The sequence below is a fragment of the Pelmatolapia mariae genome, linkage group LG14 (assembly GCF_036321145.2).
Source record: "Pelmatolapia mariae isolate MD_Pm_ZW linkage group LG14, Pm_UMD_F_2, whole genome shotgun sequence".
In the NCBI taxonomy this organism is placed as follows: domain Eukaryota; kingdom Metazoa; phylum Chordata; class Actinopteri; order Cichliformes; family Cichlidae; genus Pelmatolapia; species Pelmatolapia mariae.
The window spans coordinates 17,387,647-17,405,044 of NC_086239.1; the positions used below are offsets into that span (position 1 = coordinate 17,387,647).

Sequence of the window (17,398 nt, forward strand, 5' to 3'; positions counted from 1 at the left end):
TAAAAAAAAATTGTAATATAAAAGTATTTTACTGTGTATTTTACAGTTTTGTACTGTTTTTCTAGAATATCATTAAATTTACATAAATAGACTGTGATTTTACATTTCAAATGTAAAATAACGTAAAATCACTGTAAATGTAAAATGGTCTGTATTTGTATAGCGCTTTAATAAAATAAAACATAATTTTCTTGTTTTTTAAATATATTTGTCTGTACATATGCATATTTAGATTGTTAAAATACATTCACAAATGTATCATAATTTCACAAATATTTGTCTGTTATTTGAAAGATTGAACTGTTAAATTCAAATGTAATACTATGGAAAAATATATAAAATGATTCTTATGAACTTTTTCTACATCAAATAATGTTATTTAGGGCGTTCGTGGCTCAAGAGTTGGCAGTTCGCCTTGTAATCGGAAGGTTGCCGGTTCGAGCCCCGGCTCGGACAGTCTCAGTCGTTGTGTCCTTGGGCAAGAGACTTCACCTACCACCTACTGGTGATGGCCAGAGGGGCCGATGGTGCGATATGGCAGCCTCGCTTCTGTCAGTCTGCCCCAGGGCAGCTGTGGCTACAACTGTAGCTTGCCTCCACCAGTGTTTGAATGTGACAGTGAATGAATAGTGGAATTGCAAAGTGCGAGGGTCTCGAAAAGCGCTATATAAATGCAATCCATTATTATTATTTAAACCAACTGTTAACTATATATTTCTGTACTTTTAAGTATTATTATTCATATTGCCGCATTCATTGACCTTGTTTATAGGTAATTTCATTGTTTAATCACATTAAAATGTTCCTAATTTAATGTTTAAAAGCACTTGAAAAAGGCAAAATCCCATGTAATATTAGGGCAACAAACTGTATTTTCATTAATGAAAATAACCGTATTTTTATGAGAAACTGTAAAATACACAGAAAAAAATCCTAAAAAACAGTAATATTCCGGCAGCTGGGGCGCCAAAATAATACCGTAAAATAACAGAAAATAACTTTCTCATAAAAATACGGCTATTTTCAGTAATGACAATACAGTATGTTGCCCTAATTTTACATGAGATTTTGCCTTTTTCAAGTGCTTTTAAACATTAAATTAGGAACATTTTAATGTGATTAAACAATGAAATTACCTATAAACAAGGTCAATGAATGCGGCAATATGAATAATAATACTTAAATGTACAGAAATATGCAATTAACAGTTGGTTTAAATGATAATAATAATGGATTGCATTGATATAGCGCTTTTCGAGACCCTCAAAGCGCTTTACAGTTCCACTATTCATTCACTCTCACATTCACACATTGGTGGAGGTAAGCTACAGTTGTAGCCACAGCTGCCCTGGGGCAGACTGACAGAAGCGAGGCTGCCATATCGCGCCATCGGCCCCTCTGGCCATCACCAGTAGGTGGTAGGTGAAGTCTCTTGCCCAAGGACACAACAACTGAGACTGTCCGAGCCGGGGCTCAAACCAGCAACCTTCCGATTACAAGACGAACTGCCAACTCTTGAGCCACGATCGCCCTAAATAACATTATTTGATGTAAAAAAAAGTTTATAAGAATCATTTTATATATTTTTCCATAGTATTACATTTGAATTTAACAGTTCAATCTTTCAAATAACGGACAAATATTTGTGAAATTATGATACATTTGTGAATGTATTTTAACAATCTAAATATGCATATGTACAGACAAATATATTTAAAAAACAAGAAAATTATGTTTTATTACATTTACAGTGCTTTTATGTTATTTTACATTTGAAATGTAAAATCACAGTCTATTTATGTAAATTTAATGATATTCTAGAAAAACTGTACAAAACTGTAAAATACACAGTAAAATACTTTTATATTACATTTTTTTTTACAGTGTAGGCTATACAGTACATAAAATCAAAATTCACATTTGTATGTACCTGAAATGTTTAATTATTTGGATATATACCTGCTGTTGTTGCTGATGTACTTTAACCAAAGATACATCAACCGTAACGCCTCCATATGTGTAAAGAAATGGCTATGATTTTGCTACCCCATCTAGCAGTGGCACACTAAGAAAATTTTTCCATACGCCCCTGTAGCCACCCTACAGTACGGTCTTCTGTACCACCGCAAGACTTTTAAACGCAGGGTTCAGGTCCTGATGACTGTGTTCTCAGAGCTAAGGCTGCGAAAAAAGCTCCACCCACATCACAACAAGTAAGTGGAGAATATCAGATAGAGGTGACATATCAGTTGAGTCTGTGCTGTGTGAACACTTTGGCCTTTAATATTTACAAACGGGGACTGCAGTAAACCATCTGACAACTGACATCTGACACACATTTCGGGCTTTAGAGGTAAGCTCCTACCGTGCATTTATTTAAGCAGCCTGATCACTCGCTGCTCAGCAACACATTACTGCACACTGACACAAAAACCTTAAAACTAAAGACAGCAGTCTGAATGCTGTCACATTGAAGTTCTTTATTAATTTTGTTTATATATTTTTATCGTGATATAAAGAAATGTGGTTGTGCTGCAACAGACAACCGCATTTACAGAGAGACATCTGTGTGTGTGTGTGTGTGTGTGGGAGGGGGGGGGGGGGGGGGGGGCGGTTGCTCTTTATTTTTAATTCGATGATGCAAACAACAGGAAGAACTAAACCGGAAGGTGCTTCAGGCTAGCTGTTACCTGTCATCAAAACAGTGGTATGCGGTGACGATTCCGCCCACCTCACCCACCACACATACCACACATACACTAAGAAAAACACATTCCTCCACCATGTCACAATTTCACAACATAAATTGGACCAGTTTAAAGCACTATTTATGCTGCCTGTCTGCTTTCAAACATGGACATCTTAAGCCTAACTAAATATCTACTATAATACCAAGATTATTTACTGTTAGCTGACAATGCTGACAAGTGATTTTCAAACCATTCCTTTAGGAAAAGAAACAAGAAAACAGAATGAAAACACCTCACTATAAATAAAACTGTATGACTGGAAAACTGTGCATAAGTAATCAAATTAATAATGCAATTAAAATTTAACTAACTACTAAGATGTTCCTATTAGCATTAAAATAATGTTCTTAGTTCACAGGTACAAAGATGAACTTCTCCGGTCTGCTAACTCTCCAAAAGGAACGAGGTACTGATACAAAGAGACTTCTGTTTTCTCTCTGACCACTTTTGGATTTTGTAATATTTTAATGTAACTGGTTACTGATTATAATGGCGCATACTATCTTGCTTCACATATCGTTTGTGATAGAGATAATATCTAATTAAAAACAGTATTTGAAAACAGGGACAAATAGCAGAAATACAGTGTGCAATGTCATACATTTCATGTTTGTCTTTGTGTAGTTCTTTAAAAAAATGAAAAATTAAAGTATAAAAACTCAGAACTACAAAAATCTAGTCTTTCATGTTAATTCAGTTTGAATAATATTACTATTGAATAGTCAAATGAAAGTCTGTTTAAATTAAATGTAACTTCCAGAATAAACATTAAAGAAAGTGTCTTATATAGTTAACACAGTCAATGAAAAGTTATGATTCAACTCAAAAATCCATGAAGGATGAAAGCAGTCTTAACAACATTATACCAGTCCTCATGTTCTGTATTGTAAATAATCTTGGATTGAGTTTATTGATGTCTTTTTCTTCAAAGGGGATCGAAAGATCAGGCAGGACCTAACAACACAAGTATTTCTAATAAAACATTTACGTCTGTATTGAAAGCATACTGCTCAAAAAATTAGCCAAAACAGTTGAATGATTTTTAATGTTGATTGTTGGTGTGAGTTTGAATCCATTGTGAGCCTGCATCGTATGCACAGTTGGGCACACTGCAAAATGTTTGGCATGCAGCATGTCATTGCATTTCTGCCAGACATAAAACACCATTTAAAAGCATATTGTAGAGAATAATATCATGAACATTAAGAACAAACTTTCAAATGAAAAGGGCACTTTACCACTACAATCATAAGAGTATATTTTAAAACATTTTAAAACAGTAGTTTTGACACTTTGACCTTTGTCACTGTCAGCCAAAACCTTTTTTTTAAGTATCAGCTTGGTAAACAGGTAGAATTTCCTTGTAAAAAGAAGAAATAATCGACGAGTCAACATGTTTAGTTTATGTATTCATGGTGATTCTGTATTACTGTCAGTTCCTCTGAAGAGCATTGAGGTGGAGCTGGAGGTGAGGGACCATGTGGCTACAGTGGTCTCCACTCTGAACTACGAGAACAAGAAGAACAAACCATTAGAGGCTGTTTTTGTCTTCCCTCTGCCTGGAGATGCTGCTGTCTGTCATTTCAGTGCTAAGATTGGACAGACACAGATTGTAGCTGAGGTGAAGGAGAAACAGAAGGTGAGCTGGACAGTAAATATAACCTGATTATAAGTAAGATTCAAAATAACATCATCTGGGCCTCTCCTCAGCTCTTTCCAAGAGAGTAGCACGGTTGCCCCTCCGTTGGTCTTCCTTGGTCTCTTGTGCTCTGAGGGCCACTGAATGTCTGGAGCCTGGATCTTCTCCATACCTGCTTCATGCCCTGGTGGACGGGGCTATCGCTTCCCACACCCTCTAGCAGATCATTACATGAAGGAACCTTTTAAATACAAGCGCGCTGATGCTCACAGGTGTACACACCGGTGCTCACAGACACAAACTACACCTTTTTTGGCTCCTACCTCAAAGCACTGTGTGCGCTGTCGATCCTACGTGCTGCACAATAATCTCAACAGGTGGGATGGTCCATTTGTTCACGTAAATCCGTTGGGCAACTTTCTTTGCCTTTAGACAATAATTCTGATGGCAAAAGAACCAAACGGGACAGGCGGAGAAAAAAAAAAGATTCAAAATAACAATAAACACAGTGAATGTCACTGACATGTGTCACCTGTCCTCCAGGCTCATGAGGAGTATGATGATGCTCTGAGCTCCGGCCAGCAGGCTTTCCTATTGGAGGAGAGTGATCAGAGTCCAGATATATTCTCTCTGAGTGTGGGCAGTCTGCCTCCAGGAGAGAGCGCCTCCATCAGGTTGGAGTACGTGACTGAGCTGGCTGTGCAGGCTGATGATGGTCTGAGGTTCTGTCTGCCTGCTGTGCTCAACCCTCCATTCAACCCTCAATACAAATATCGGGGTATGAAAAACACTTGACACTAGCAGAAACCCTCAAATTCAAACATGTAAAAGGTTTCATAACTACATATGTGGAAATGAGTAAGATATTACATGGGATTATTTACATGTTAACTGAAAAATAACTACTGTAAGTCATTCCATCTCAAATTGGACAAATTGTAGAATCTTTTCTGCTTGATTTTCACTGATTTGAATAAAAATTTTATGATACAAAATTTGAGCATCTATAATTATTGCAGTCAAAATTTTCTTTTATAGCTAAAATACTTTTCAACATACATATTTTTGAAAAATGACCCGTGCACCTACTTAAATGGCATTTTTTTCATACATTGAAACTGCAGCAATGTTTGAACATGAAGGTTGATTCTGTTCATCTGGTTGTAGCGTTTTCAGTGAGAGAAATGCTTCATCACTCATAAAAGTGACTTCTTCAGTCTCACCTGACTGCAGGTTTCCCCAATCTTATTGACAGTACATTTGCATAATGACTGAAACTAGCACCACTGAAGGAACAATGGGCTGGGAGGTCAGTTCCTTCATCATGATTACGCAAATTCTCATGACCACTGATCAACAGCTGAAGTCTGAAGAAGTCACTTTGATGAGTGACGAAACGTTTCTCCCACTGAAAACGCTACGTCCAGATGAACAGAATCAACCTTTGGAGATTTACTTACCTGGATGACTGAGAATGCATCAAGATGTCTGAACATGAATATCTAAAAGATGTTTAAAAATAAAAGCCTTATGTGTATACTGGTCTTTCTTACTATCAAAACAAATCAGAATCTATACTCTTGGACAAATACAAACACGTACTGGCTAAAAGAAAAAAAAGAAAAAGAAAAAAAAATTCTGTCAAAACAGATTTAGCTGAAATTTTTATGATATACAGTTGGAATATATATAATGAATCTTATAAAATTATTGTAAATTGTTTAAATGTATGAAATGCTCTGTCAACCCACTTCCAGGCACATGGTTTTTTTTGCCTTTTGAAATCAGGGGAAACGTTTAAACATGAATACCTCAATGAAGGAGTTTCATCATAAATTTTGGTTACAGATGAGCATATTTTTCATTTTCTTGACCTGGATCAATTTTCTATTCTGTTATACCTATTCTGCTTATAACTGAGAATATATCATAGTGTTAACCTGAATTAACTCTCTTCGTAATCACATGACTGCCAATCTTTCGTTTGAAATATGGAATTTATAAAGTGATTGGAGGATGGACATGCCATTCTGTATTGGTGCTGTCCTTTAAGAGTATTGAAAGAAAACATTTGACTGACCCTCATCATACCTGCAGTTCCCTTTCTGCTCTCTTTTGGTGTCATTTGAAGTTACAGTTGTAAAAAAAAAAAAAAAAAAAGTTTACTTCTAATCAGTCACATTTGTTTACAGGCAGGAAATGTAAATCTTTCGAGGTGGTTTATGTTCCAGCCTCTTGGCTGTCCTACAGTCTGTCTTTCTCTGCCCGAGTGTCCTCTCCTCGTCCAATCTCTAAAGTAGAGTCCAACTGTTCTCTGGACCCTCTCCAGTACCTCAACACTGATCAAACCCAGGCCACGGTAGGTAGAGTGCTAATGATTCTGTTGTGTGTGGTTGTTACTTATTACTGAGAATTAAACATGAATGTGTTTGTGGTGTGCAGGTCAAGCTGGCTGCAGGACACAAGTTTGACAGAGATGTTGAACTGCTGATTTATTACAAAGACGCCCACCAGCCCACTGCTGTGGTGGAGGGAGGACAGGCCTCTGCTGAGCCAGGTGAGTGAAAACGAGTGAAGTTGTTTGCTGCAATTTGTTGGAATAAACAGTAAACCTCTTTTCTGTCATTTTTCTGTCCCTTTTATTTTTCAGGCACTCTGATGGGTGATCCAATGGTGATGGTGAGTCTGTACCCTGAGTTCCCAGAGACTGTGATGTCTTCAGGGACTTCTTGTGGAGAGTTTGTGTTCTTAATGGATCGATCTGGAAGTATGGACTGTGCTATCAGTAAGAGTGAGCAGGAGGAAACTCGTATGAGCTCTGCCAGGGTATCCTTAATACGTTATTACAGTCATAACATCTTTAATAGTGTCCCTACCAGCCAGTGACTGTTACCATCTTTTCCTGCTTCTCTTAAGGATGCTGTGCTGCTCCTGTTGAAGAACTTACCAATGGGCTGCTATTTCAACATCTACAGTTTTGGGTCCAGTTATGAACACATCTTCCCGTGAGTCTCTCCATCATTTCAGTCAGCCCAAGAAAAGCCCTGCTCTGTTTGTTAAGTATCTGAATTAATTTTTTGGTGCATGTGTTTATGTGATGGCAATTCTCTCCCTTATATCAGTCAGCCCAACAAAAGACTTCCTGTTTTTGGTATGAAGTGCATGTAATTGTGTACTGATATTTATGTGATGGCAGTAAGAGTGTGGAGTATAGCCAAGAGACCATGGAGGAGGCGCTGAAGAAAGTTAATCAAATGGAGGCTGATTTGGGAGGATCAGGGATGTTGGAGCCCCTTAAACATATTTACAACCAGCCCTGCATTCCCAATCACCTTAGACAGGTAACATGCACAGTGGCTCTAATTAATTTTCTGGGGACTTCTTGTAATCATAGCCTTACTGCTTGCCTAACTCTAACCTTAACCTCTTAAGACCCGAGCTCTTTCATGGCATGCATTTTTAATTTCTCTTTGCTATTTGGGCTGATTGGATGTAAAAACTGATGAATGTAAAAACAAAGAATTATCTTTTTACCTGATTTTGCTCTACAAGGGCCTGATAGTCACATACAAGGACATTCGTTTTAGCAGTTTTGGCAGTGTAATGTCCTTGTAAGTGGTATCAGGCCCTTGTAGAGCAAAAGTGTGTATTGTGGTCTAGACAACCCAAAATGTCATGTCCACATATGTGGATGCCAAGTCCTAGGAAGTTAAAAAAAAAAAAACATTTGCCTTGGAATGTAATTACTTATGTCATTGCATACATGTCTTTCTTTACATCTTCATAACAGGACTGTATAAACAGACTTAATTTCTACAACATGAGTAAAACTTACATCAAACACATATGTTCTAAGAATGAGTTGATGGTGGATTTTGCAATTTGTACCATAGTTGCATCTACTAAACATATCAGACACGTTTGAATCGCAGTGACCTCAACTTCAAGATGGAGGTCAGAGGTCAAGTTTTCAGAAAAATTGATTTGCATATCTTTATGGCCTATTTCACCTATCATGTAATATAGGCGCATCTACTAGGAGGCTAAGGGGACTGGCAACTGCCTGTATTTTGTTGTTTTGTTTTTGTTTGAGATACTAACTGTGCATTGTTCTTTGCACATTACAATACAAACATTTGTGTTTCTGAAACCTAACTCAGCTCTCAGAACAAGCTGTGTGTTTCTGGATGTAATGTTATGTGCCAACTCTCCTCTCTAGCTGTTTGTCTTTACTGATGGAGAGGTGTGGGACACCAAAGACGTGATAGATCTGGTGAAGAAGAACTCAGATTCTCACAGGTGAAACTACAAAAACACAACTATATCTACACAATTCCCAGAATGTCCAAAATGTCCTCTATTTACTCAAAGAAAACGGTTGTATTGCAGGTGTTTCTCTTTTGGGATTGGGGAAGGGACCAGCTCTGCTCCCATCAATGGGATGGCAAAGGAAGGAGGAGGTCACGCTCAGTTCATCACAAGGTCTGACAGGATGCAAGCAAAAGTAAGACATTAAACACAATTAGAAGTCAAGCTAAACATTGCAGCAGCAGCAGCAGATACATATTTGAGATCAGACCTGCAGTGAGTCAAATGTGCGTTCCAGCTGTTTGTGCATATTTGGAGAGTTTTTCATTATTTTTCAGGTGATGCAGTTGCTGCGATTTGCTCTGCACCCTACTGTCACAGTCACATGGGATTTACCAAAGGAAGTGTCTGTCACTGTCCTCTCTCCACCAATCGCAATACTTTTCAAGGGTCAGAGGTCACTGATTTATGCCCAGCTCACTGGACAGGTAGGAGCAGCACCTTCTCATGTTGTTGTTTAACTATTTCACGACTTCTAACCCTGTGATTCTGTGTCAGAGTTCAGAGGCAGCAGAGGGCTGTGTGACGGTGAAGTACAGCCTGGCAGGTCATCCCTCTGAGAACCAGCTGCACTTCAGTCTCAGACCTGCAGAGGACACTGGGTAAAACAGTTTAATAACAACAGCACTGTGAGAAAGGCACTATTTACACTATTTAGTAAAATTGTCATGGACTGTGATGGCAGACCATGGAGTTGTGGGAAAGTTGGACTCAAACACAGGACTCCGATGCAGATAAACAGTGAGGTTTATTTTCAGTAAGCAAAGTAGCATAACTATGTGCACATCCCAGGCTCTGTGGTTCCTGTGGTGATTCCTCCCCAGAATTCCACACAGTGCAAAATGTCCAACAGCAACTTCAAAACTACTCTTCCCACGCCGTGACTCCACTCCGGCGGGAAAAAAAACCTGTCACTCTATTCCCGATTCCTGGCAACACAAAAACACACACACACACACGTTGGCAGGGCAATCCACTATAGCGAGATTTGGTCACACATAACTCAACAGGTGTACTAACGATTTTGACTCCATATAATCCCACACCAACTGGAGCTCAGCCACACCCTTAAATAGTGGGCTCCTAATGAGTCCATCAGCTGCAGTTAGTGATGGCTGACGAGCAGCAGGTGTGACAGCCTCCAGTGCGGGAACACTTCCGGGGTCGCGAACCCTCCAGCGACACAAAACATCCAGGAGCAAACATAAACTTAGGCACGGAGACAGAAAAAGAGGGAGAGAACACAACCAACACTACATACAGAAAACAAAACATTATCAAGAATCCTGGGCTGGACGACCTGCGTGGATCACCAGCCTGAGGAAACACAAAAAATACACACAAGCTATGGGTCACCAGACCAAGACTGTGACAAAAATCTGGTTCACCAATTACAAAATACCATGGTATGCCAGTAATGATGATAAATATTATATTAACAAAAGACAGAAGAATCTTACTCCCAGCACAGGTGCAGTCATTGTTTGATTCATTCAGCTCATCAGTACTTGCAGCCTGATCTTATCTAACACTTGATGAAACTAAATTGACATCGTGCACTGTATTTTTCTGCAGATACTTCCGTCACACTAAGCCAGTGATGTTATGTGTGGGCTGTGTGCAGGCAGGAATAGGACCCAAAGTGCAGACTCCGGAGACAGACGTGAACTCAAAAAACAGCTTTAATGCTGAAAGTATTGGAAAAGTAACCAATTTCCAAAATACAAACAATAAACGCAGGCGGGAAGACAGAACACACAGCTAGATAAGAGTAGATCGCGACACTGACAAACTGAAACACAGGGCTTAAATACACAGAGGGAGCAATCAGGGAATGGGTAACAGGAGGGAAACACAGCTGGGGCAAATCAGGCCTAACGAGACAAGGGGAAGCAAAACCAGATACATTAACATCAGACATGGACCTTCAAAATAAACAAGGAAACCTAACACAGACTGACACGCAGGCACTGCAACAGAGGGAACAGAGACGTGGGACCAGGGCAGACACAGACACTGACTGGACACGGGGATATAGCAACTAAGGATTACACAGAGACATAAACCATAAGACAGAACTCTAACAAAGAAACCAAAGACTAGAAATGATAAATAATATAATAAACTCAAAACCCTGGGTCAACGACCCAGGCATCCTAACAAGTGACTCATTTCTCACAATAAACCTCACTAGTCTTAAATAAACCTTATTAGAAGCATTCACACACATGTGGTCAGGCTACTGAGTGAAGTCACAGGTGTTTTGACATTTAACTGGTAACTTTATTTAAGATTTAAAAACTGCACATATCGCTGACTTCTTTTTAAAGCTGGCTTAACCAAGTACTTCTTTTACTCTTTACCTCATTAGAGACAATGATAAATTACACTTTTTTTGCATTTTACATTCTGATGAAACATTTACTGATTTAATGTTCCAGCTTTAGCCATCATCACCCGAAAAACAATTGGTTCATGTTTCACGTTCTTGAGCTCAAACTTGATGATTCACAAAACACAGGTATAATTAAATTATTTTGATGAAAAAATTTAAAAAGAAAAAAAAAATCCATTGTTTGCAGTCTGCTATCTGTGACATCCTGCAGCTATAAAGGGCATTTCTGAAGGAATAGACCAAATGCATATTCCATATATTCTACAGGAATATATGGACGGGCAGTTTATCCTTCAAGCTCGGGTCCTCTACCAGAGGCCTGGGAGCTTGAGGGTCCTGCGCAGTATCTTAGCTGTTCCCAGGACTGCGCTCTTCTGGACAGAGATCTCCGATGTTGTTCCCGGGATCTGCTGGAGCCACTCGCCTAGCTTGGGAGTCACCGCACCTAGTGCTCCGATTACCACGGGGACCACCGTTACCTTCACCCTCCACATCCTCTCGAGCTCTTCTCTGAGCCCTTGGTATTTCTCCAGCTTCTCGTGTTCCTTCTTCCTGAAATTGCTGTCATTCGGAACCGCTACATCGATCACTACGGCTGTCTTCTTCTGTTTGTCTACCACCACTATGTCCGGTTGGTTAGCCACCACCATTTTGTCCGTCTGTATCTGGAAGTCCCACAGGATCTTAGCTCGGTCATTCTCCATCACCCTTGGGGGCATCTCCCATTTTGACCTCGGGACTTCCAGGTTATACTCGGCACAGATGTTCCTGTACACTATGCCGGCCACTTGGTTATGGCGTTCCATGTATGCCTTGCCTGCTAGCATCTTGCACCCTGCTGTTATGTGCTGGATTGTCTCTGGGGCATCTTTACACAGCCTGCACCTGGGGTCTTGCCTGGTGTGATAGACCCCAGCCTCTATGGATCTTGTACTCAGAGCTTGTTCTTGTGCTGCCATGATTAGTGTCTCTGTGCTGTCTTTCAGTCCAGCTTTGTCCAGCCACTGGTAGGATTTCTGGATATCAGCCACCTCCTCTATCTGCCGGTGGTACATACCGTGCAGGGGCCTGTCCTTCCATGATGGTTCCTCGTCTCCCTCCTCTTTCTTGGGTTTCTGCTGCCTGAGGTATTCACTGAGCACTCGGTCAGTTGGGGCCATCTTCCCAATGTATTCTTGGATGTTCGTTGTCTCATCCTGGACTGTGGTGCTGACACTCACCAGTCCCCGGCCCCCTTCCTTCCGCTTAGCATACAGCCTCAGGGTGTTGGACTTGGGGTGAAACCCTCCATGCATGGTAAGGAGCTTTCTTGTCTTTATGTCAGTGGCTTCTATCTCCTCCTTTGGCCAGCCTATTACCCCAGCAGGGTACCTGATCACGGGGTATATATACATATACATATATCGTGCTTGGAGAAAACTCTCCTGAGTTTCTCTGATACACCGGCTACATAGGGGATGACAATTTTGTTGCGTCTTTCTTTCTTATCTTCCCTAGTTGGTTTCTCATCTTCTTTTCTTCTGTGCATCTTTGCTGACTTTATAAACGCCCAATTGGGATAAACTCTGCAGCTTCTTATTTCAACCTGTTGACTTGCAGTTATGCATGGGGGGTGCTGTCTGTGACATCCTGCAGCTATGAAGGCCATCTCTGAAATGTTATGTCCATGGTTTGTTGGCTTTGAAAGTCCTGCGGAGGTGGAAGTCAAAGATTTCCAAGTTGGGGCCTCTGCCAGATGTTTCCTAGTGCACCCTCACTATCTAACTCGCCACCAATTGGTAAGTTGGACAGTGAGCTGTCAGTTGAGCTCATCTTTTAACCCAAGTGTCCAGAATATATGGCTGCCAATCCAATGATGGGAAATGATGATGAAAAGAGAAAAAAAAAACAAAAAAACACTGCTAGCATAATGGACAGGTTTTTGACGGGGCGCCCGCACAAACGCAGTAGGAGATGAAGCATAGCTGAATATGTTTCCAAACCAACTTCATTCTAAGCCAAAGACTAGAAAATATGGTGAAGCCTATCTTCCCTCTGGTTTCACCTGCACAAGTGCCAAGGTAGGTCTCCCCTGCAGAATTGGTTTTCCCTGCGTCAGGAGCATGCGCTGGGCTCTCCAAATCACTGACAAACGGTATCCTACATTCCAGATTTTTAGTTCACAAACACTTAATGACGAACTACTCCTGACATTTTGGAGATGCTAGCTCTTTATACAGTAAAGTTACAGCGGGATACAAATAATATCAGGCTGATCCTGCCGTAATTTGTTCCCCCTGTCACGGACAAACAGTATCCCACAGTTGTCTATGTTTTTGAAAATATTTTGCACAGAGAGGCATTTTTTGATTTGATAGCAATGTTGAATATTATTACACAGGAAAAAACAACTACGCTTAAAATAATCACAAAACTAAAGAGTATGTATGTATGAAACTAAAGAGGACACAATGGTAAAACAGACACTAATAAATGAATGTAGTAAAATGACTGTAGTCGTTTTCCTTCTTGTCTGCAGACTAACAGTCCACAGGTTGGGTGCTCGGAGTCTGTTTCGCTCCCTGGAGAGAGAGGAGAGAGAGCACAAAGAACATGAAGATGGAGGAGTGAAGGAGAAGCTGGTGCAGCTCAGTGTCCAGTCAGGAGTGAGCAGCTCTTTCACTGCCTTCATTCCTGTCAACAAAGACAACGGAGACACAATTCAAGGACATTTTCTGCGCAGAAATATTCCAAAACCCTGTGAGTTTACTGGCAGAAACTTTAAATGGTAAATGGACTGATTCTTATATAGCGCTTTTCTACTCTCCCGGAGTACTCAAAGCGCTGCATACAACATGCCTCATTCACCCATTCACACCCACTCATGCAAGCACTTCTAAACGCAAGTGCAAATTATAACTGCATTCACACTCCGATGAATGCATCGGAGGGCAATTTGGGGTTAGTATCTTGCCCAAGGACACTTGACATGCAGACTGGGGAAGCCCAGGATCAAACCACCAACCTTCCGAGCAGTAGCTGATCTGCTCTACCACCTGAGCCACAGCCACCCCACTCCGGCAGTTATAGCAGACAGCTTGTGAAATGACGTAACAACCAGGCTTAACAAACAAATTAGAAGTTTTAAATGGTATTTAAAGTGAAGTAAAGTTAAGTAAAGTTGAAAGTTTTTTTCTATATGACCAAAATATTGTGAAAAAGTCTTTGTTTTTGTTTTTTTTTAATTGCTTTTTATAAAATTGTTGATTTCATGTTTTTCATCTCGAGTTCATGTAGTTAAAATGGAGAGAAATCGTCGATGGCGTGTATGTAAGTAAAAGCTACACATTTATGCATTTCTAAAAATAAATGTAAACAAAACCATCTAATTTTTGTTTTAACTTCTTTGAAATAATAAATGTAAAAAACAAACAAATGAAAAAACTGACTGTGATAAACATAGTTTTTTTTTTTAATAAATATTACTTGTAGTAATTAGCAACTATAATAACTGCATTTGATATTTCCTGTAATGCCTTAACCTCATACTAACCTATTTCCTTTTTTCCTGTTATGGTTATCAATACCTACTCTGCAGCAAGACCTGCAAGGAGCTGGAGTAAGTAAAAAGCTGACTGAAAGCTCAAAAAATATTTCGGCTATTCTATACAAATGTTTCAAATAATAAACACATAGAAAATGATACGATTCAAAATATGTTTTGTGTCATCAAGCCTTGTATAGTTATATAGTATCACAAGTTATTAATTTAAACACTGGTAATCTTACCTTTTTAAACATGCAGACATTCATAAACTGGAAAACAGGAATCTTTTTCTTTCAGGCTGTTGTAAACACTTGAACATCTATGGAGAAGAATATATAATATAGAATTTTGTGTTTTCTCATCTAGCAGACACGATTTTGCCTGCCCCACCCAAAACACACATAAACAAAAACACCTTCCTCCACCATTTTACAATTGCAACATACTATTTGTGTTTCCTGTCTGCACTCAATATGAATGTCTTAACCTCTAACAAATATCTTGTCACGGTCTGGGGATGTGGGTAAAATAGGACCCAAAACGCAGGACTCTTCACTGCAAACAGTGCGTTTATTTACAGTGCAGTAAATTACAATAAATCCCCGTGCTCTCCCTCGACTCCCGTGTCGTGTCTTCTCCCAAAAGTCCGTGTCTTTGCACTCACTGTGCTCTCTGCCCTCCTGTTTCCACACTTCTCCTGGGGGAAAAATACCAGAGGCAGCCGTAAAGACACACACTCCCGCAGGCATGCACTAACTGACTTTAAACTAAGCTAAGACACTGACAATATAATACAATACAACTTTATTTGTATAGCACATTTAAAACTAGCGGTACACCAAAGTGCTTTACAGTGATACAATAATTTAGAGAAAGAAACATTAACGGAATAAATACACCAACAGGTGGAGAGCACTAATTAGCCGCAGCGCAGTGAAAATATGTAAAAGAAAATACAGACACAACTCGACTAAGATTATTCAGCAATAAAATAGAATAAAAAGATTTAAAGTACATAAAAGAACATTTGCAGAATACAGACATTAACTAGGGAAGGCTAGATTGAATAAATGGTTTTTCAACCGCGATTTAAAAGATTGAACCGATTCAGGCTTGGCCTTGGCAATTTGGTGTAGTTGGTAAATGCTAGACTTGACAAACAAGTCTCCACTGTAGTTAAGTTTAAAAGAACTGTCCAGGAGAACACCCAGGTTGCTTACAGTATCAGAAAGAAACGTAGCAAATGGCCCAAGTGAGCCTGTTAGTTGGCCCCTAGGAATATGGCTATCGAAAACAACAATTTCCATTTTCTTTTCATTTAAAATGAGTGAGTTACTCATTTTAAATGAGTAACTCACTCAATAACTGATCCTTAACTTCTCTCATACAATCAAAAAAGCAGTGTAGTGAAGGTAAGACATCCTCAGTCAGATGAAAGTAAATTTGAATATCATCTGCGTAGCAATGGAAGAAAAATTTATATTTTTCAAAAATGCAACCTAGAGGTAACAAATACAAAGAAAACAACATAGGGCCCAACACAGTCCCTTGGGGCACACCACAGGAAAAGGGGGCAACAGAGGAAGAATAACTTCCCATCGTAACAGCGAAAGACCTTTCTGAAAGGTACGATTTAAACCAACTAGGAGCATTACCCTTAAAGCCTACCATGTGTTCTAGCCTCGCTAAAAGGATATTGTGGTCCACTAAATCAAAAGCTGAAGACAAATCCAATGAAACTAAAACCACTGAGTGCCCTGAATCAGTGATTAAAAGGAGGTCATTGAAGACTCTCAGCAGTGCCGTTTCCCCTACTATGGCGTGATTTGAATCCAAACTGGAATTTATCAGTGATGCTATTCGCATCTAGATAGTCTTTTTGCAACTACAGACCTATTTTCTCTAGAATTTTAGACAAGAAAGGAAGTTTGGAAATCGGCCTATAGTTTGCAGGGTCATTTTGGTCAAGGCTAGTTTTTTTTCTTCTTTTTTTTAAAACAACAGGTTGCACTACCGCATGTTTAAAAGTGGTCGGGACACAACCTAAAAGCAATGATAAGTTCATTAAGGATAGAATGCTAGGCCCAATTACATTAAAACCCTTCTTGATGATGCAAGATGAAAGGATGTCATGTACAGAGTTAGAATTTTTCAGATGATCCTTCAGGGTAGAGAGTGACACCGGTTCAAACCACTGGAAGGACGAGGTGCATTCCGAAGCAGAAATTTGACTAAACACAGGAGAAAGTGGAACTCTAAGAGAACTATTTTTTTTCTGTAAAGTGGTTTAAAAATTGTTCGCAGAGAGCCGGGGAAGCCATTCTCAACACGTCAGGGCAAGGATTAACCGCTGAGTTAAAAGTTTTAAATAACATACGAGGATTATGACTATTAGCTGTAATAATAGCCGACATAAAAGCTGCTTTAGCCATCTTAACAGACTTCTGATATCTCAAACGGCTCATACGTAGGATGTCAAAGGACACCTGAAGCTTATCTTTCTTCAACCTCCTCTCAGCTTGACGACATGTGCGTTGTAGGGCTCATGTAAAGTCATTTAACCAGGGTTGTGAGCAGGTTGTAGGACGTTTCACCTTAACTGGAGCCACAGTGTCCAGTATGGAGGAGCATGTGGAGAGATGGAATTAGCAAGTTCCTCAGCTGAGGAAAATGTAGCACAATCAGTATCAAAAAAGGCAGATTTTAAAAAGGCCCCAGAA

General features: G+C 39.7%; 1 protein-coding gene across 1 annotated transcript; it reads left to right on the forward strand.

Annotated features, from left to right (window-relative positions):
• The first annotated feature begins 3,116 nt into the window (after positions 1-3,116).
• Positions 3,117-13,923, forward strand: LOC134641656 (von Willebrand factor A domain-containing protein 5A-like). Its single transcript, XM_063494149.1, has 13 exons — positions 3,117-3,156; positions 4,187-4,389; positions 4,933-5,167; positions 6,582-6,748; positions 6,832-6,946; positions 7,040-7,215; positions 7,306-7,394; positions 7,586-7,730; positions 8,609-8,688; positions 8,779-8,893; positions 9,036-9,185; positions 9,256-9,359; positions 13,671-13,923. Exons 1-13 carry the CDS (start codon positions 3,117-3,119, stop codon positions 13,921-13,923), a joined length of 1,872 nt encoding a protein of 623 aa, XP_063350219.1.
• Positions 13,924-17,398: the final 3,475 nt, after the last annotated feature.

What these genes read in the sequence shown, in the direction of transcription:
- LOC134641656 (XM_063494149.1), top strand. Translation starts at nt 3,117, where the DNA reads ATGAACTTCTCCGGTCTGCTAACTCTCCAAAAGGAACGAG. An exon ending in CTGATCAAACCCAGGCCACG is followed by an intron (nt 6,749 to 6,831) that starts GTAGGTAGAGTG and finishes TGTGGTGTGCAG; the next exon opens with GTCAAGCTGGCTGCAGGACA. An exon ending in CTGACAGGATGCAAGCAAAA is followed by an intron (nt 8,894 to 9,035) that starts GTAAGACATTAA and finishes ATTATTTTTCAG; the next exon opens with GTGATGCAGTTGCTGCGATT.